We start from the raw sequence: 21,667 nt of genomic DNA on the forward strand, positions 1-21,667 counted from the left end.
AAAGATGCATTGTACATCAATATCAAAATGTAAGATTTCTTTCTTTCTATTTTTTCCCGACAAACTACATCCCATATACCAGGCGTACAAGTATGAAATGCGGATTTTTTTTTTTAAAAAAACACGTTAAATTCGGAAGAATGATAAAAAGTGATTTATTCAAAGTATGCTCTATTGCTTGTTATACATTTCCCCCATCTTTCCTAAAATTTGTGAATACCACGCCAGTAAAAATCTTCCCCTTTTGCTGCGAACCATTCATCAAGCTATTTTTCACATCTTCGTATGAACCAAAGCGTTGCTCAGAAAGTGCGTGACCCATCAATGCAAACAAGTGGTAATCGGAAGGAGCCAAGTCTGGTGAGTAAGCCGCATAGGGTAGAACTTCCAGATGAGTGCTTCCAATGTGCCGCGGACCGCTTTTGCTGTATGTGATGGAACATTGAACATTGTCAAGGAGCATTTCACGTTGTCATGGGGCATTGCGATTGGAAACAGCTTGTTGACTAACGCCCAATTGCTCTGCGAGTTGTTTTTGTGTCTGTGTAGTATCATCTTCGTCCAACAATGCTTCCAATTCCACATCATCTTTTTTTTTTGGCGGTTTTCCATGTTCCTTGTCTGCAACATCGAAGTCGCCACTTTTGAAAAACCGAAACCATCATTCATACGTATCTTGCGATGGAGCATGTTCACCATAAGCTTCTCGAAGTAATCGGTATGATTCAGCAGCAGTTTTCTTCAAATGAAAACAAAAAAATTAATGATGTCCGCGAATGCTCTTTGTTCGGTATAACTTTCGACATATTGAATACAACACTATGCACACACTTTTCCAATTTATCACTTGTGCGCATATGACACTTGTTGATGACACAACAAAATGGCATAGTGTCAAATCTTTATAGCCCAAACTGCATTGGTGCTCCATCTGTTTTCTGAAATCCGCATTTCATACTTGTACACCTGGTAATAATGCATGGAATATTTAATGGAATAACAAATACATAATTTCTTCCTATTAAATTTCTATATGTACAGTAATGTTTGCTAATAAATAAAAAAACTATGTCTTACAATTCTTATAGACATTTCCTGCTTATAAAGTTTTTTAGTTGCAGTTTTTGAAAATCGTTATAGGCAGGATCGACTGTAATTCCTGCAGATTATTAATTTTTTGACATAACCAAAAAGATATGATTCATGTATGAAGTCAAACCCTCTCATTTTATTTTTCCTATTGAGACCTTGCATGCAAACAGTGTATCATTTAAAATAAGGTAAATTTGTTTAAAATCACTTAATAAATCAATTTTTTTTCTGAATTTATTCATTTCAATACCCCTGTTGTCTTTAATTTGCTTGGAAACATGAATTAGTTCGTTATAATTTTATTGAGAATTTTCAAAAAATGGTGACACAATCACTTCTCATCTGGCAAATTCAATACCAGTGTGCAAAAATTTGTTTTGGGACAGACAAACTTTTTTCAAAACCTCATCATTCCTATGTTCTAAAATAATAAATAAACTATAAAATATATATAAATGCTTAAAAAAAATCAAAACTTATTACACCTTTACACCCAAATGAATGAGTAAAATTCTGAAATTGAGAGACCAGGGCCCTGAGCCAAATAGGGGAACCCTACAAAAATATACTCATTTTGCATGACAAAAACCCTTTCAAGGGGTCCCTGGGGCCCTGAGAAAGCATGTTATGGCTGTGAAGGGTAGTGTGTTGAGGATTAGACAGGAGTACCTTTATATCTTTATTCAAACCTTATTGATACAAAATATATTTTGCAAAAATTACAGTAATTTCCTGTAATTAAGATGATGTTATGGCTAATTCAAAGCCGCGACCTATTCAATAACTTTTTTTTCTGACTTCAAGGGATTCTGATAAATTTTTTATCAAATTTTTTTTTTTTTTTTTGACATACACTGCTCAAAATAATTAAGAGATATGCATTATATATTTAAATTTATTAAAACTTAGCTGATTATATATGTAACTCTTGTGACAACTCTTTGTGAATACCTAACAATGTGTTCTTTGTCAATATTTTATCAATTGAATGTTTGGAAATCACAATTAAATAAAAACTACATTTCACCCACTTGTTTTGAGCAGCACATTGCTTTTTTAAATGCAGTGAAAAAAAATTGTTAATTTCTCCTAAGAATAATGTTCAATTAGTGATAAAATTCTCAACAAAAACTTGATGTAGTAAAAAACACAGAGCATTTAATTTTATTTAAATGCTGTTGGTGATTTTTATTACTCAGATGAAAATTGTGTGCAGCAATATAAAGAATGTGTTTTCCTCTGGTCATTTTTCTGAGTGTCGCTTATACACCCCAGTGGCTTATTTACAGGAAATCATATGTTAAGGCGGGATGGCCAAACATGCTGATATATAATCATACAACCAGGCATGCCTCGGTTGAAAGGCACAGCAGAAATAAATATTATATTATATACATAAACTTAGTTGCATCCAAGACGACTCAAAATGATTCACACTTAAGCAGAAATATAAATATTAGTACAAGATTCAAGTAGCATGTCAAGTAGTCTTTATCCAAATTAAAAAAAAATAGAAAGAGGGAAAAATAAAAATATTTAAAAATAAACACTTGATAGTGCTAGGCAGTTGAGTGGTTGCTATGTTCGTCTTCAGTTGCAGAAATCACGTTTTGAATATGAATTAGACATGAATGGTTTTTGTAAATAACTCAAACTATTCCCTGGAGAGATCAAACCGATTTCTTGAGCCGATGTCTTAAAAAAATTAGAAGGTGTGCTGGTGGTCAGCAATCAATTTGTCCATGGCCACTTTTCCCACAAATGAAAGATGAAGAACAAAGCTTTCATCCCTTCTAGGTAAAAGATAAATAAACCTACAATGTACAGTTAGTCCGCTCAAAATAAATAAGGATATGAATACTTTGGTTTTATGGCAATTCGTATAACTTTAGAAACAGTTTTACAGTCAAATAAGCTGGGATAAAAAAAATATAGTGAAACCTGTCTAAAACACACACTTTATGAGAGGGACACCTGTTTTGAATGAAAACAAAAAATAGTCTGTCTATCATTAGTTCTTTGATGTTCACCTTTATAAAACTAAATTATTTTAGTTCTTTGATGTCCCATTCCATACAGGTTTTACCATATAAAGAACCTCTGAATGTATAACTGAAAACTGATACCGAATAATACAGATTAAAGAAAATGATGGCATTCATATTAGTGATGACAAGAATGGAGAATTTGTAACATAGTTTACGGTAGAAAAGGCATGGAAACGACCAATACCTTGCAAAGTTGTTTCCTAAGGTATTTGGAAGCACTAACTCTTTTTCTAAAGCTCAGTTGAAAATATAAAATGAAATTTTCAAGAAAAATGCGACCAAAAATGTTTGATTTCGTGAGACTAAAACTTAGTGTTTGCAAAAAATATTGTTCATTACGCATTTTAAATGGCTGATTTGCTGTCAAGTGTGTAATCACACAAACATGTAGATCACAGCTGAGGCATGATTGTCTTTCGTCAGCCATTAGGAATCAGGTTTAAATTTTAAGAATTAACCCATCAGAACACATAATATCACTGTGGTGAGACAAGAAAAATTTTAAGTGCATTTTATATTAGGAAACACGAATGCTGACTTATTGAAAACAATTGTTTTATATGCCCATTGTTTTAAATTTCTGAATGTTACCATCATTTTTTTTATCAATCGTAATTTTGTTACATTAATTTAACAGTCACCACTGAAGAGGGCCATGTTTTCACAGCATGACTTTGGCAAGGGTTTCACCGTGAGACAAAAAAACTCATCAACTAATTGAAGTTATCTCTAATTGCAACAGCTTTATCAATGTTTAAGCCTGACTAGTAAATAGCGAGTGTGCGTCAAAGGTTTTTCTAAATATAACATTCCCAGGGAAATAATTAGACCCTTATCTACCCTCTGCAGTAAGGCTATCTAGCTAATGTTACTGATAGTCTTCAAAAAAGAAGGGGGCATAAAAGAATATCAAAATGAGAGAGAATGTTAAGTAAAATGAATGTTAAGCAGAGAGAGGAGAGTTTCAAGAAATCAAAAACCTGCAAGAGATTCTTGATCAGAAGAAAGAAATGTTTTTATTGGACTAAAAACAGACTGGATACTTGTTATGCATGAACTTTCTTGAAATCCATGTAAGTGTTAAAAAAATAGCATTGTGAAATTTGAAGGCAAAAGAATTTGATCTGTGCGAAACTTTGTTATATCCATGTTTGGTGAAAGCAAATTTGACTGCAATATTTTCACAACAATAAAGCATAGATTGTTATTCTCCATCAGAAGTGGATTTTAAAATTTCTGATGTAACATGAAATATCAATTAGTTCTAAAAAAGTTAAAAGCTAACAACAATTACCTTGAGAAATTTTAATACAAAAAAAATGAGCAGAAGTTCACTAAAGAATTTTTGAATGAAAAGTTTTTGTGTATTAGCGTATTGTTATACCATGCCTTGATAAACTATGGAAAATTTTAGATATAACACTGGCACCATAATGTCTCCAGTTTATGAAATCCACTTTGTATAGGTTATATAACAAGGTGGTAATCCACGTCTCCTGATATCCAGAGTATAACAAGGTTTCACTACACTGAACCCGAAATTGTAAAATTCAAAACAAAGGTAATATTTGCTCAGATATTTGAATTTAAAAATTCGGAGAAAAGTTGTGAAGGAACAGCATAAATGGGTGGGAAGCATTGCTGTTAGTTTATCCTGTTTTTCCCCAACTTTTCTGTCTTTAAATTCAAATATCTCCGCAAATACTGCATTTGGAAATATGGATTTTTTTTTTTCTAATTGTGTTTTTGAGGACAAGGTGCCTTTATAAAAGGTTAATTTTTTCATTTCAATAACTATACAACCTCTTGCAATATAAATTATTTATCTGAGGCCCACACATGTTATTTGAATACTTTTTCTAATTGGAAGTATGCCTCTAGGATGAACAGTTGGCCAGTAATTTGTGGTGCATGTTATTAGCTATGCACCTGTATAACTCTTGAACAATTTTTTTCCAAAGAAAAAATTTGCTATTTTTCCTCTTTCTCAACCAGAATTATTCAAAACTAAATTAAATAACTGATTTCATATTTCATTGTGATTAAAGTTAAATCTAGAAATACCGATCTAAACGAATGCAGAGAAATTGCTGTGCTAAAAAAAACTATTTTATTCCAAGTAGTGCAATTTAGCTAAATAATTTTGCCAACACTAAGTATTCATATAAACAAAAGCTGTAATTTTGTAATAAAGTAAACTTGAGGTATTTAATTATATTACTCATGTATAGATCTTCATCATCAATTCTTCCAGAGTAATAATAGCAGCACATATGATGGTTTGAGAACTGCTTTAAACATGATCAAATATTGTTAAACAATTCTCTTTTTGCATATGTTTGCAGATCATGACACTAGTGTGCATTACACCCAGTTGCATATATAATGCACTTTTGACAAAATTAATTCTACAGAAACCTGGAAGTTTTTATGGGTGAAAATAGAAAATAAATAGATGACCTATGAAATTAAGAGCAATTAATGAAAGATAAGCATATTAAAGCTCCATCCTAGAAGTCACAATGAGATTTAAAAAAAATTTCACACTTATCTTTAAAATATACATGACATTAATGTTATGAATAAGTTTCATGGATTCATCAAGTATTTTCATAGATTTATCGAGAAATTATAGATTTATTTCTTACATATTTGCAGTTAAGTCTCCATATAATGTAAGTCTTCCATTTTATAAAAAAAAAGTGTCTATAGAAAACACCTTATGAAATTATAATCCTTAAGAAATCATAATTTTATTTAAGTATGAAAAAAGTATTGTTTAAATTTTGAATTATATTAAAATTAACAAAAATTTTAAATTAACATTTATTAGGCCTGGGAATTCACTAGAAATTTTAACTGGTTCAATGAAAAATTTTAATTGGATATTTTTCACCTTTCAACTGTGGCATGAATGTCACAAAAAATGAAAAATTCTTTTTTCCCGTTTAATTTTGTGCACAATGCCAAGATGATGAAAAAATTCAATTTAGTTTTCAAGGAAAAGACACACTGACTTTTATCATAAAAATAATCGTCTAATTATGTGCATTGCACTTTTCAATCGCTGAAACTGCATTTGGGTGATACATGTTAGGGGTTAGACATCAATCATTTATTTACGAAAGATGTAATTGATAGCTATACAGCAGTTTCATGCAGAGAGAATTTAATTTCTAGTATGTCTTTTATGTAAAAGATAAATAAGAACACACAGGAAAATTTTTGCAAGTCAGCAAAATGTACATCAGTAGCTAATCAGTTAAATTGGGCTGCCAACATCAAAAATAAGCTCAAATAATAATTTCAGATGGAAAAAAAGTTTAACCTTGATGGCAACATATGCTATTAGTATTTGCTGAATGAAAGAAACAAAACATTCTTTGGCAAATTAATGAAGGGTGCTCCATAATGTTAAGGAGAAGCATTCTTTTATGCTGGTAAATAGGATTTTCAAAGAATTTTTAGATTCTAGAAGTTTGGAGATAAGTGGTTTTCTAATTTCTTAATGATTGATTTTCAAGTTTATTCCTTAAAAATTTGTTAATTCTGTGCTCAGATTGTTTGTACAAAATAAAATTTGCTATATCATATTTGTGCTAAATACAGTAACACCCCAACTTATGCTACCCTGAGTTGCACAATTTCATAGTTACGTGATTTTCTGTGAAAAAATATTCATTTATAAAATTCAAGTATAAATCAGGGTTATTGCTCAAATAAGAGATTATTAAGTGATAATCAAATAAAGAATAGTTTTATGCAGAACTTCATATGTGATGAAACTACACTAGTTTTTGATACAATATATAAAAATGAAATCTTTGTCATGATTCAGAAATGGAACCCCAAGGCTTGCGTAATATCTTCCATTTTTACAGAGAAGGTTGCAATTTCATACCAGAAATCCAATGTTATTGCCAGTCTTAATAAAAAATTTATCCATTGGGATGATCATTTTAATGATAATTCAACTATTAATCAATTTCAACCCATGGATGAAAGTTGCTTTGTTGCCTCCAAACACAAGCAGCTTATTTCTTTCGATGAAAGGTGTTGTTATCAAAGCATTCCAAAAGTTTAACATGTAACTTTCATTTGCATACAGATTTTATAGAATATATTCTTTTCTACCGGAACAGATTGCAGTCACAATGCAAGTTAAATTTTATAAAGTTTATAGTTAAGTACCATATACAGGATTCCCAGCAAAATCTGCTTGATCATTTCCCTGACTTCCTCGGACCAAAGGTCTGGAAGAAAGAAATATAATTCAAAATCCAAAAATTTCAAACTTTTATTTTTCTTTTCCTTCACAGAATTTTTTACTGACTTTTACCAAATATTTGCATATTTTCCCAACTTTTGCCAAATATTTTACATTTTCCCTGACTTTACAGGTTGCTGGGAATCATGCATATAAAAGTGCAGCCATGGTAAGAAGGAAAAAAAGACGGTACTTTTCCTGAATTTTGGTCCCAATTAACTAACATTCATATAAATTTATATGCAAAATCATACTCTAACTGTGGTTATCATCCGTCCAACCTATCCTGTGTTGGGGTATTACTGTATATGATGTAGAGAATATGATGAAAGAGGATCACTATGGCCTGAAAAATCAAAAGCAGCATTATTTTTGACCTATTCTTAAGGTTAAAAAAGTTTTGGCACCTACATTTTTTTTTTGCGATTTGTCCATCCCTGATGAATAAAATAATGTATAATAATGTCACTTAATAACACTATTAATAATAAGTAATGAATTATATGAAGAAAACATTGAACATGACAAATAGTCAAACCTTGTTAAGAGGTCACTCTTGTGATAGCAGAAACATAACCCTATAAGCCGAGTGACCCAATAAATGGAGTAAGCCATTTCCTTGCTACTTACTGTTCCCCAAGAGTTTTTGAATTCCCGACATTTTGGGGACCACGGAAATGGGAAATAATATTTCAATAGAATTATTGGGCATTCCAGAAATAATTATTTTATTAGTTTTGCTTGATTTAGATTATTAGTAATACTTTATAGAAAAAAAATTTGTAAATAACAAAGCTCGGGGGAACGTGGCCCTGGGGGTGATTGAGCCCCACCCTTTTCGTCAAATCAAACTTTCACAACTACACTGCTGGCCACCCAAATTGCAACACCAAGAAAGACAAGAGATATCGCAACAATATTTATTTTGTAGATAACATGTTGACCAAGCATCAAATGATTAAATTTATAGACTTCTGTGAAGTGTGGTTCCTGCCAAAATCAGTAGCCAGAGTAGCCGCCATTGTTGGAGATCACCGCTGCCACACGCCTCGGCATTGATTCAAAGAGACTTTGGATGTGTTCTTGGGGTACAGCACACCAAGCAGCTTCCACGCGTTGCCAAAGTTGATCTGGTGTGGCAGCTGGGGATGTAATCTGGGTCAATCGTTGAGCAACCATGGACCACATGTTTTCTATCGGTGAAAGATCCGGAGAGCGAGCCAGCCAGGGAAGCAATTCAATCTGGCGATTGACGAAGAACCTTTGGACAATGCGTGCCACGTGTGGTCGCGCATTATCCTGTTGAAATATGGCTGTGGGCAAGCCCTGAAGGTAAGGAAGGACAACTGGCTCCAACACCTCGGAGATGTAGCGCTGGCTTTTTAAAGTACCGGCAATGCGTACTAGAGGAGTGCGAGAGTGATATCCAATACCGCCCCATACCATAATACCCGGTGCAGGACCAGTGTGGCGGTGCATAACGCAGCTGTTCAGCATCCTCTCTCCACGGTGTCTCCAGACTCGAATCCGACCATCGTGGTGTTGCAGACAGAAGCGTGACTCGTCAGTAAAGACAAGTTCATTCCATTGTGCCGTCCACATCCTTCTTTCATCTCACCATTGGCGGCGGAGACGTCTGTGGTTCTGCGTCAAGGGTAGACGAAGCAATGGACGTCTTGCGGACAGACCACTCTGCTGTAAACGGCGTCGAATGGTACACGCAGACACTGGATGATGCGGTACAGACTGAATGTGCTGTGCTATGGTTCGTGATGTGGCTGAGCGATCCATCACTGCCATACGCACAATACGCCTGTCATCACGTGAAGTGGTGCACTGAGGTGGATGCGATCGAACACGTCAGTCCGTCGTACCCTCCTGCATCCAACGATCACATATCCACATTACAGTTGTTTGGTTTCGTCCAACACGACTACCGATTTCCCTGAAAGATAATCCACAATCTCGGTAGGCCACTATCCTTCCTCTGTCGAACTCGGATACTTGATCAAAAGATGATCGCTGTTTTCTACGAGGCATAATTGATCATTTTTTTGAAAAAAACCACAAGAAGAACACAATTGCCGTACTTCAAATCGTCGAAATCTCCAAGCCTCAAATAGCGCTTTGAAGTGGCGCCACAGGCGCGCGTGATGTGCGTCTGCGCTGAAATTCTAATCATTTGTATATCTCACCTCCGCTAATGCATGTTGTTAATTTCATATTATTTGCATGCTTCCTTCAGGGTGTTGCATTTACGGTGGCCAGCAGTGTATTTTCCCTGCATATAAAATCATGATGCTATTTTCTGTTGATAAAAATGTGATTAGACTTCATTTTTATGACACTTTAAAGAATATTTCGTATATTTAAAGCATTTCATATATTGATTAGTAAAATCAATGGGGATCTCATTTATATTTATCCCTCCCTCACCACCACCACCCCTACTGGTGAATGAGAGGCTAAAGCTGTGATTCCAGAAGGGCATGTGATGAGATTATTCACCATCACATATTTTGGATTACCATCACATATTTTGGAAGTACATAATATCTATTTAAGGTATTAATAGGATATTTAGTTTCCAACTAAAATCACTAAACCATCTTCAAAATGCCATATCTTTTTTAAGTAAATGGGCTTTTTTCCGACTTTCAACAGGTGCAAACTAGGGGTGTAGGGAAAGCATTTTTTTATTGAAAAATCCACTCTAGAAAATATATGGGTTTGTCAATGCTAAAATAAGAGGCGTTCAAGTAAGTGAGATATCTCGTCAATGCAACTTAAAGGGTTAAGGGTAATCCCTCAGCAGAGTGAATTTAGTATACTGTCTAGTGGGATCATATCCACCATCGCCAGGCCCTAAACTTCATTGCAGTTTCATCCGGCTCTGAACAAACAAATAAAAACTCAAATTTTACTGTTGCAGATTAAAATAACTTAACCTGATTTTTTTTTCTCTAAATTTTCCATTTATCAAATGACAATAACCTTTTTCTTATCATTTTTATTTTAACCACATTCAATTAAGGATGAGCAAAGCTACAAATAAAGTCTTACCACTTTCTTATGCTCTAAAAATTCCAAACTTGTCACTATCTATAGTGGTATTTATTCCAATGATGCAAATTAAATGATCACATCACTATTTATCACTAATAAATTCATATACAGGAGCATTAATGAAGCATTTTAAGAGGGAATTTCTCAAGATTTTGTTTTAAATCCCCAAGTTGCCAATTTTCATCTCCCATAATATTAAATCCCGCCCTTCCTCAAAGGCATTGTCATATCTTACCAATCCCAAGTATTGATAGATAATTTTGACTGCATTGATTTATGGCCATTATAGCCACACTGTTGGCCAACCTCCTTAAGAAGTTTGTTACCAAAATATCCCCCTTCAAAAGACAGCATCTTTCCGGCCCTATCCCGGCTTTGCAAATGTTCACTTGAAGCTTCAACTGTAAAACAAAGTTACTCTCACATGGCAACATTCTTTTTTCAGCATTTAAGAAGCAGGTCATCACGCTTGAACGTGAAAAAAAACCCTCGCAATCGGTATGTCATCAGACCCCCATGTACCAGTTTCCCAAACTTTTTGTTCCCTCACTGGCTTCTTCAGTTTACTTCTTTTTTTCTCACCACAGCGCCCCCCCCCCCCCATCTCAAGGCAACCCATAAGATCCAAAACCTATAGCTTCTACCTCCCCATGGATCATTCCACCACCCAATATTGCCCACTTTAGGGGAACACGGCCATAGACCAATTGAGGAGTGTCCAGCTTCAGATAGTTATCCCGACTTGACCTTTATCTGTCTAGAATTGCTTAAAAAACAAGGTATTGTATAGCTCTTTTCTTTTGTTCACAAACTTTTACTTTCTGTCTCCTCTACAATTGTGTATGACAGCTTTTTATCATGATCTGCTCAGAAAATGAAAATCAATCATAGATCACAACAGGCCAACAAGTTGTAAATTCCAACTGCTATATATTTTTCCTGTGTGTGCAAGCAGATCTTTCAAATTTTCTCCTCACAATGCTGTTTCTTCTCATACCTTATATGGCATTCATCTGACATGTTTCAGCTTTCTCAAAGATGATCATAAAAATAGCCTCATGAAAGTGAGAAAACCTTTTTTCCTGTAGCTTTTTGTATAGTTAAAACATCACAGCACGGTATTAGAGTTTGCAGGGTTGCTGGTACTAAGATTTGAAACTGGAAGCTCCCGTATTTTGTCTTTCCCAATTAAACAATGTTACAGAAGATAGAGTTTTTAACAAATATTTTCCTCCAATTTGTTTGAACATTGATTTGTTTTCACTTGAGAGCATTACTGTGTATCACAACAGTAATTTTCCCAATTTCCTGACAATTTCTCAGGATTTCAGGAACAGAAAATTGTATAAAATTCTTGAGAATGGGTAGAAAAAAATTCTGGCCTGGAAACCCTACTTCCCCCCATTGATGCACTTTTACACATAAAACCAACTTTTCATTATTCAAGTTATCTTGGAAATCTATCAATTTAAGTTAATTTACATTATCAACCGTTTATGTGGCAATGATAAGATATCTCGCCTTGATAAAAGCCTCTTATTTTAACATTGACAAGCCCAGATATTTTATAAAGTTGACTTCTCAATGAAAAACTTTTCCCTATAACCCTTAGTTTGCACCAGCTGAAAATCAGAAAAAACCATAATTCATTAAAAAAGATGGCATTTTGAGTGGCGAGTTTAGTGATTTCTAATTGCCGCTTATATTATTATTTCTGCCATTTGTTTGTTGATTAATATGAATTGAAGACTTTCCCCTACACCTTTGGGTAGGATTATTTCCCTTAGTTTCTCTGTTTGGAACCTGAAAATCAACTTGTGGACTACAAAATCCACATATAGATGTGAATGATTTCTGAAATTTTTGAATGAGATGGATGGTCCAGAAAGCTAACTGCAATGCTCATTCACAAATCACATATCTCACAGCAATCAAAATATGCTGTTTCCACTTAATTACAAAAACTTTACACAGAAAACTGGAGATCAAAACATTTTATGAATTTGTAGATGACAGAATATAGAATTGTTCAATAATAAGCAAACATATAAACACCTTTAAAAATTTCATTTTAAAGATGAAATGAAATAAGACCTCACTGTTCAAGTCAACATGTGTTTCTATCTCTTTGTGGTGTCGCGTTATTGAGGTTCAACTGTATTCGAAGCAATCTAAAGTCTCACCTACTCATCAGAAAATTGTGAAACTTTAGGAATGTTGCAATGAAGAAATGGAAAGAATTTTGAAGTCCCTTTAAAAACAGAAAATCTTTACTTGGCTACTGGTGCAGAAAAACCTAAACTGAAACACTGAATCCAATAATGTGGTCTCCCACTGGATATATATAGTGCAGAATCACCTTGTTCATAAAAGTTTTTCATCAGCAAAGCACATTCTTGAAACTTAAACCTTTAAGCAGTTTTTAAAATTTTCCTGATCCGCATTATAACTGCCGCAGTGGAAATGACTAAACCTTCTGGAAAAATTTCCACCAATTTTCAAGAATATTTTTTTTTGATTGCATAAATGCTTTTCTTCCAACACCAAAAATAATAATAAAAAATAAGGAAGAGAAAACTCTATAATTTTGCATTATTTATGCTGTATGCATAATCGTATACTACCACGAATGAAAAGGAAAAACATCACCCCTCCTTCTGTTGTCAGACTTTGAACAAAAGCTGACTGCCCACTAGCAGTTGACCGACAGGTTGGAGGGGAGATATAAAACATGTCTGACTGTAAAAAAACTTCAACGCAGTAGTTGGGCTTGGGATCGCTGTAATTATAAGGTTTTAAGAACCTGAGACATTTTAGGATTGGAGAAATAAAGTAGATCAAGTTAGACAAGATGTTTTGTCATCGCCTTTGCAAGGGTTAAACATCATACTCTTTAGTGAAGGAATAAGAACGAAAATGGTTCTGCAAAAAATATTTTACCCTTTAAGCAACATTAACAGATAACTCACCTTAAAATAAAAATACCAATACAAAGGCCACAACAGGCAAATTGCCCAACCAGATGGCAGAAAAATTATGCCCATAAAAAACATGGATGTAAAATAAAACCAAAATACCCGATCTAAAACCATATATCATGACCAATATGAGTCAAGTCTCGCCTCTAGATGCTGAGAAAAACGAACGTTAAAAGTAAAAATGTGTCTAGTCCAGGACACACATGACCCCTTTTTACATTTAGTTTTCAAGAACGCTAACAGGTGGCAGCAGGGCTTCCTGTTAGGTTACCGTGATAAGGTTTTCTTCATTTACATTTCTTTTGTTTTGTTGTTTGTTGACCAAGGGTTGTTGTTATTTGACATTATTAATAAAACGTAGTCGTTAGTGAATCATGGAAGTTACATCAGACTGTTCAGACTCCTCTTTGTGTTAGGAGGAAAACGTCTCAACTAAGCAAAGGAAACAAGGAGTGAGAAATACATCTTACAGACGGAACTCGATTAAGGTACCAGGTTCAAAGGGAAAGCCCATATTAATCATGCTGGAAAAGAAATTGCTAAAAAACTCTGATACTTATGTATTGCGACTTAACGATGGGCAAATTCACATAACTTGTATAGGGACAATTTCACTTGGAGTAAATTGGAGTGGTCTATTTGAGTTTTATATTATCTCCAAATTAGTGTTTTTTCTTCTTTTTCTTAATCTTTAAACAATTTTAAATAATTTTTTTCTAGTTGCTGTCCTGGGAACTGTCTCAAACTCTTTGATGAAGGCGAATTGACAGTTTTGTTTACTCAGTTCTATGCGAAAAGGACAAAAGATGAGCAAGAAGATGGTTTCCTACAAGGCTTGATGGAGATAGTTCCAGTAGGTAGAAAAAGACCCAGAGTGAACATGCCCGAAGAGGAGAGAAAAGCCAAAGGTTGTACAGTTCATTATATTCTCTTGAAATCTCATCTTCATCAAAAAGTATGTAAATAATCCTTCATGAAAACTTTTCCAAGTAACCAAAAAAAGAGTTCAGAGAATCAGGGAGCTCTCAAGATTGAACAAAATTCCTGCAGACATTGAGGGGCCGAAAGATTCCCCCCCCCCCCATTATAAAACATGACTAACTGGCAAAAATTCACTCCCACATTGCATCATTTCCGACCAAGATTGCTTGTTATACTGGAAAAGAAGTGACCTACTTGAATTCTGATCTCAATGTGAAACTATGCATGACCTGTTCAAAGAAATTCACTCTGATAAGATTTCTTACCAGTTTTATTGGCAATACTTCAAGGAAAACTTTTTCTGAGATTCGAAAGGCTAGCAAAGGACACATGCTGCACATATGAAGAGTTGAACATTAAGATAAAAGGCTTGTCCTTTGTGAATCAGCTAAGCGAACTGCCGTGGCAGAATTATTAGTACATAAAAGGAGGAGCAAAAAATTTTATGATGCAATCAAAGAAATTAAAAAGCTCTGCCAAGAAAACAGTAATATTCTCTGTCTGTGTATTGACTATATGGCTACTGTATCCTTATCTCGGATTCCAGTGCAAGATATCTACTATTTTATGCAGCTGAGCGCATAATACCTTTGGTATTCATAACCTAAGAGATGGTAAAATGAAATGTTTAGTTTATGACATAACAAATGGAGGGAAAGGGCCTAATGACGTTACGTTCTTTTTGAAAAATACATTATCCATCTCAAAAGAAGAATTCGACGTGACGTCTCTAAATTCAAATTTAATGACTCCTCTACTCTCAGAAACAAAATCTCGATCTCCACTCATAACCTCAAAGACCTTATTTCTCGCCACAAATCCAACTACCTATCCCACTCATTGCCTTCCTATCTCAAAACAAATCCCTCAAAATTTTGGAATTTTCTCCGCCCCAAATCAGCAGGTAGATTTCCTTCTTTTATATTCTTTTATATTATTCCTTTATATAGAGACTATACTGTATTATAGAAGATAACACAAATTTTCGTCTTTTTTTTCAATGATACTTGTAACTCAAAGGTACCATTCTTTCAAATTAAAAGCTATATTTCAAAACACACACACACATGTAAGCATGTTAATAATATGTTTATGTAAATCATATAATATTAATGTTTAAAAAATTTAACATATGTAAGTTTTCTTTACAGATTTCCTTTGAAAAAGTTTGAATATTAGATTAGACATTAAATATCTATAATGGAGGCAAACATCAATTGGTAAAAATATTTACACACTAATTTTAAAAGAAAATGGAATTATACATATATATCCTCTTACAACTGAAATATAAATGTAACACATTCATAGTATTTGCTTTATATCACTACTTTCTTGTTCATTAATATCAATAATTAGGTTATGATCACTATCAACAAATTTTTCAGATGTGGATGAACTATCACTTTCACTGATTTCTGTAGACAGATCTGGGTAGAAAGGAAAAGATGATGATGACACTGAGCAAGAAGACCAGCTTCCAGCAGGAACTACAGATGATACCATAGAAGCTTGACAAGAAGGTGGAACAATAACTGATAGAGAATCTATGATTAAATATTCAGAAAAGTAAACATAAAATAAGCTTGGCAAAACACGTAGACCAAAGCATATCAATAAAACATAAGAATAAATTTACTGTATTCCTAGCATTTAGCTGGCATATCAAAAACCTAGGGGGATACCAGCTTTTAGAATGCTGGAATCTGGTCCATTCCCGGCATGCCAGAAAAAGTGAGGTTTAATAACAATCACAGAATATCAATTTAAGCATTGAATAAATAAGTTTTCAATGTAACAAATGTGTTTTGCCCAGGAATTTGAAACGATAATGAAAAAATTGAACATTTACTTATTGCTTTAATTTAATTATCACCAACCTGATATCAAATAGATATGAAATGCTTAAAGTGATATGGAATTCCAATCTCTTTTTTTCTACATCTGCTGATGTCCAGAACCTCTAATCGGACCAAACAGATTCTCATAGGGCAGTGGGTATCAAACTTTTGTCAGCTGCGGCTACCTTGCCCTATTCATGATCTGCCTGTGGCTCCCCAGAATAGTTTGACACACACACAGATCCCGTGCATTCATAAAAGAACCACTTCAAAGCATGAATAGGCTCTCACAACAATATCCCCAGCTTGCCACGATGCCCGAAAAAGCTTGGCAATACCCCTAGGAGCTGCAATGCACACTTTCAGATACAGTGGTCATAGGGAAAGAGCATGTTACCCAATTGTTATACGAGTCAATTTCTGTGATGCCTACTCCATTGTAATCTGCACATCACCAAAAATTCGACTTAAACAAAATGAAAAGTTCTGTCATCCAGCAAAATCGTAACTTTATGTGTGTACACATGTGGCTACAGTGAAGGATAATTTTGCATAGCATGTGGTTATAAGCATTCAATTGGTAATGTTGCATCTACAGGGTGATCAGCGAATAAGCCCTTATTTCAAAATTAAATATCTCTACAACAAAGATCAATAGAATTATGCGGTAAATGGTACGTTTATTAGGAAAACTGTAAGAATGTTGTACAAAAATTTCGAAAATTTCTTCTTCTTTTTTTTTAATTTTTTAAAATTTAAAAAAAAAAAAACTGGAGATTTTGGGGTTCCGAAAATCCTCATTTGTGTGAAGAGAAACCACTGCATTCACCTAAAGTTACTGCATGGGCTGCGGTATGCGCCATGTGTGCTGACAAATTGTTCCAAAATTGTAACGTAACATTCAGTAGTAATCGTTTCTCGCACGAAGAAGGGGCCGATAATGCCTCTGGCGCATACCGCAGCCCATGCAGTAACTTTAGGCGAATGCAGTGGTTTCTCTTCACACAAATGAGGATTTTCGGAACCCCAAAATCTCCAGTTTTAATTTTTTTTTTAAATTTTAAAAAATTAAAAAAAAACGAAATTTTCGAAATTTTTGTACAACATTCTTACAGTTTTCCTAATAAACGTACCGTTTACCGCATAATTCTATTGATCTTTAATTTTGAAATAAGGGCTTATTCGCTGATCACCCTGTATTACAGAATCAATCTTTTATGGCCTTGCAGGCCTATATATTGATTCTCCGTTATTATTCTTCTGTAGCCATAACCACCAATATTTCTAACACCTTTCCTTGTCATTTTCAATACCTTCTATGCATACAGAACAATAACAATACTCTTGGTGATACTGAATGTTTTACATTCGGACTTGCTTATCAATTATTTAACCTTGTATATGGGGTTGTCTCAATCTCTCTTAATACACACATTATAACCTATAATACTCCAATAATTCACTGAAATTTTCACTCACATTTTTCAAAATGCTACACATATTCACTTTAAATATTAAGTTTGCCCTTTATCCTGTGCCCTTATTCCTTTAAAAATTTATATGCTTTATTGGTCTTTCTACCAACCACTGCCCATTATGTTAATCGTTTAAAAGCTTTTGGGTTCAATTTTAAAGCTGTAATTTGATGGAATGAAACCTGTTCCTACGTTTTTTGCACACCAGTTTAATAATTTATAAATATTTTTATTCCACATACAACATTTTTTAAAACAAATGCTACATACTGTGTCGCAATTTCATTTGCTTCTTGGCATCTTTTCTTCGGTTGTTGAACCAATTATTCACAACTGGGAGAGTGACCATGTCTTTCTCTGATAGTGGCCATTCTATTGGTGCAGATAAGTAAATTATATTAAATTCAGATAAAGATGATTTGAAATTTGTGTGTAGCAGAGAAGGGGGAGGAACAGAATTAACTATAATATTTTTTTGGAGGAAAGATAGGGTCCTACTATTGTTCACTGTCACCTGCTGAGGTTGTGGGATGACACTCTACATCATCTGGGTAAGCAGAGTCCTAGAAAGGTCTATAACGTCGGTGTTATTTTTCATGACCACCTGTTATTGAGTCTCACGGATTTTTCAATAGCAGATGTGTTTGTATCAACTTCTGTTTCTTTTTGAAGAATTAAAAAAAAATAATTTTAAGGTCTAAATTAATTACAATCAGCTCCAGGAAAGAAAAAATCCTAGTTGATGCTTGCAATTCACGGATTTTTTCTTTTGTATTAAAAATTGTTGCATAACAAATTTTGGGAACATGTTCATCCATTCAGCTTGTTGAAGGATGCCCAGATGGCAAGTGACATGTCAATAGGGTGGCCAGATCATGCAACTGAGAAACCGGAACAGATCTCGAAATTCATTGATGAAAATTGAAAAATCTTTCTCAGATGGCATTACAGTGAAAAATTACATGACAATGGCTTAAATTAACTGTTGAGGATAAAGCCTGGGCCTTGTCAACACCACCCCCCATAGATAAGATCTGATCTATAAGAGGCATTGGCTTGCAAGGCTTGTTCAGTTATTGCCAAATCACACAATACAACAGGAATATTATTGCAATTACTTTGTATGGCCGTAGAGTTATAGAGAATATTGGGAGGCAGAAGTAGATTTTCTTCTGTGCGCCCAGGGACTCAACTGACTTTAATTAGTCTCTGTTGGGAGTGCTTAAAACTACTACGGGGTGGGAAAGAATATATGTTGTTGAGACTATGTCAAAGACACCATATTGTGAATACATGTTGAAGTTTAGGCAGAGCAGCCCACAAGGGTGTGCAACAAGTGCAAATGCACTTGCAATAATTAGTAAAAGAAAACATTTTATATAGCACAGCAATGTGGCTAATCCAAAACTATGAAAATGACAAATATTCTAAATAATATAACAAATTATCAAAAAATATGAATTTCAGGAAGGAACCAGACATTATTTTTGCACTTGAACCCTGTATCTGGTAGGGGCAGCCCTGAGTTTGAATACCAAGTTTGCTACTCTGTACTATTACCATGTGCATTTCGTCCAAACTTGCAGCTGTGTTTTGATGACACAGTCCACTAGATTTGAAACGAAAAAAACATGTAGTTTGAAATTTCATAATAAAATAGGTTCTGCTAACTAAATATTGGAAAGTAATTTGATTTTATTACTCTTTCATTACACAAATTTGAAACCAAAACAAACAGGCATCCCAAAAGTACTTTGTAGGACAGTGCATTTATTAGCAAAAAACCAGGACATCTGGCCACTCTATGTCACCATATTTAAATCAAGTAAACCATTTTTAAGCTTATGTTTAACTTAAAAGTTTCTTTAAAAGCCTCTAGAAGCATTGTGACAGTTTCTGCTATCATTTTTCTCAGAAAGAAACAGAACTTCATACTAACATGTTCTTTTAAGCCTGCCATAAAAAGTGAATGAGGCTCAATGACAAACATTCACAGAAAAAATTACACTAGACTTTTCCTCAAGAACGCTGCTCTGCAAATGATGCAGTGTATAGTCATATCAAGTGGAGAGCAGATGGAAATAATACTTTCATTTCCCTTCAGAAAGAAACTCTAGTTACCCTTTACCCCTCCCCCATAATATATCTCAAAAACCTAAAAGATAATCTACATAAAAAAAGACCAGCAAGTACTATTACTTCAATACTTGAAAAAAAAAACAAAGCAACATACATATGAGGAACATTCCAAAAGTAAGAGCCGATGGCTATAAAAAGAGAATGGAAAATTTTATCAAGTCACACATAGGCAGTAACTTTGCTGGTTATTTGGGGGCATGTAATGCAAATGTTATCCTTCCCTTTTGTGTAGTTGTGAACAATGATGTATAAGTTCCTATAAGGAATGTTTCAAGCAGTGAATGTGCAATTTTAGTATTATAAGTGAGTAATGGTGACATTGTGGGTAATATTTGCATCGCAAAGCCTAGGCTCAATCCCCATGGTCATACAACTGCGATTGGCTGAAATTGGTTTTCCGCAGTTCACCAACAACTAGGAACAAATGCTGAGTCAGTTTCCTTGTCAAGAAGTCTCACAATCCTAGAATGCAGCAGATCCCCAAAGCAAAATATGACAGACGTGCCAATTTTTGGATCATAGAAATCCAGAAATTCTCCTGGAAGTGTGGCACTTCTCCGATCATCCAATCAAAAACATAAATTGAAATAGCATTTACTTTTATGAGAAAATTTTTTAAAAAAAGTGCCCCCCCCCCTTCAGGTAGATCCCGCTTATGCCTCTGAGCAGAATATAATAATGCAAAACATTTGCTTGTCTTGAAAAGGCAAGAACAACTTCTTTTGATATGAAATCATGTGAACATCAGAATTCAAGGAAGATATGGGGGAACCAGTTCCATAATAAAAAAACAAAACACTCATCCATGAAGTGTTGCACAATTTTTGCCGTCTACAATCATCAGGCAACTCCAGTTTATTCTTTACCTCCCAAAGCATACGCAGAAAATCATGTAGGTGCTGTTAAACTCATAATATTTCCATTAAAATTAGAGATGTGATCATCTGAGAATATTTTCCTGGATGGAAAAAATGGAGGATAATCGAAAATATTCTTTTTTTCTTTTAAATAATGAAAATTTTCTCTACTAATTTTTTTCACATTATGAAATATAATTGAATATAATAAGATTAAAAAGTTTCTTTTAAAATTAGATAAATTTTTAGAAATTACTCTTATATTACTTATAAGTTCAAAGCAAAACATAAAACCAAAGTTTATTAACAAAGAGAGCCATTCTTATGATCACCTTCATTCTAAAGAAGATGCAGAACTGTCATTTGCTTCAATGAACATACACTCAAATTTTTTATCACTAATATTTCTTAGGAAGTTGTTCAATTCATCCATGTTGTTTCATTCTCTTGTTTCAAAATTTTATTATGTTGGGCTGCAAACATTAATTTTCCTTTTCTTTCTATTGACAATTCCTTTATGCTGTATGTATGGGTTCTGAAAACTCTTGCAGAAATTTTAGGATGCAACTTCTGTCAAACTAACTCTAATGCACATTCCTTTCCACCACATAATGTTTTCTGCAGAGTTCCCATAACATTAATCTTTTTAGAAAGTCCTATTTTTCTGGGTATTTGGGTAGTTTCAAAAGAATTCTCTCTCATGGCATACCTTCTGCAGTTGTCAAACAGTAAGTAAATTTTAGTTATTCATAAACATGAGCATATTATAAACATATATACTATTTTTTAATTTTGGAGACATTCATCACCAAATAAAAATAAGGGGAGGTTATTTATTGTTTAGCTTCAAGAATATTCTCGAGAATCTTTCAAAACATTTATTCTCATTGAGAATAATAAGAATATTCTCAACAAGTATAATA

The 21,667-nt window shown here is 34.0% G+C and overlaps 1 protein-coding gene across 1 annotated transcript in view; it reads right to left on the reverse strand.

Annotated features, from left to right (window-relative positions):
* Window positions 1-9,623: 9,623 nt before the first annotated feature.
* Window positions 9,624-21,667, reverse strand: part of LOC149080686 (homeobox-containing protein 1-like) — a 42,957-nt gene continuing 30,913 nt past the window's right edge. The window contains exons 4-5 of the mRNA XM_089239899.1: window positions 18,019-18,120; window positions 9,624-15,979 (exon numbers count right to left, since the gene is read on the reverse strand). Of these exons, the coding sequence (XP_089096025.1) occupies window positions 15,738-15,979; window positions 18,019-18,120 (344 nt within the window). The 3' untranslated portion in view covers window positions 9,624-15,737. The remainder of the gene's footprint in view (window positions 15,980-18,018; window positions 18,121-21,667) is intronic.

The sequence above is a fragment of the Pholcus phalangioides genome, unplaced genomic scaffold (assembly GCF_987345545.1).
Source record: "Pholcus phalangioides strain wild (caught in Gottingen) unplaced genomic scaffold, Ppha-v1.0 ptg000011l_1, whole genome shotgun sequence".
Classification (NCBI taxonomy): Eukaryota; Metazoa; Arthropoda; class Arachnida; order Araneae; family Pholcidae; genus Pholcus; species Pholcus phalangioides.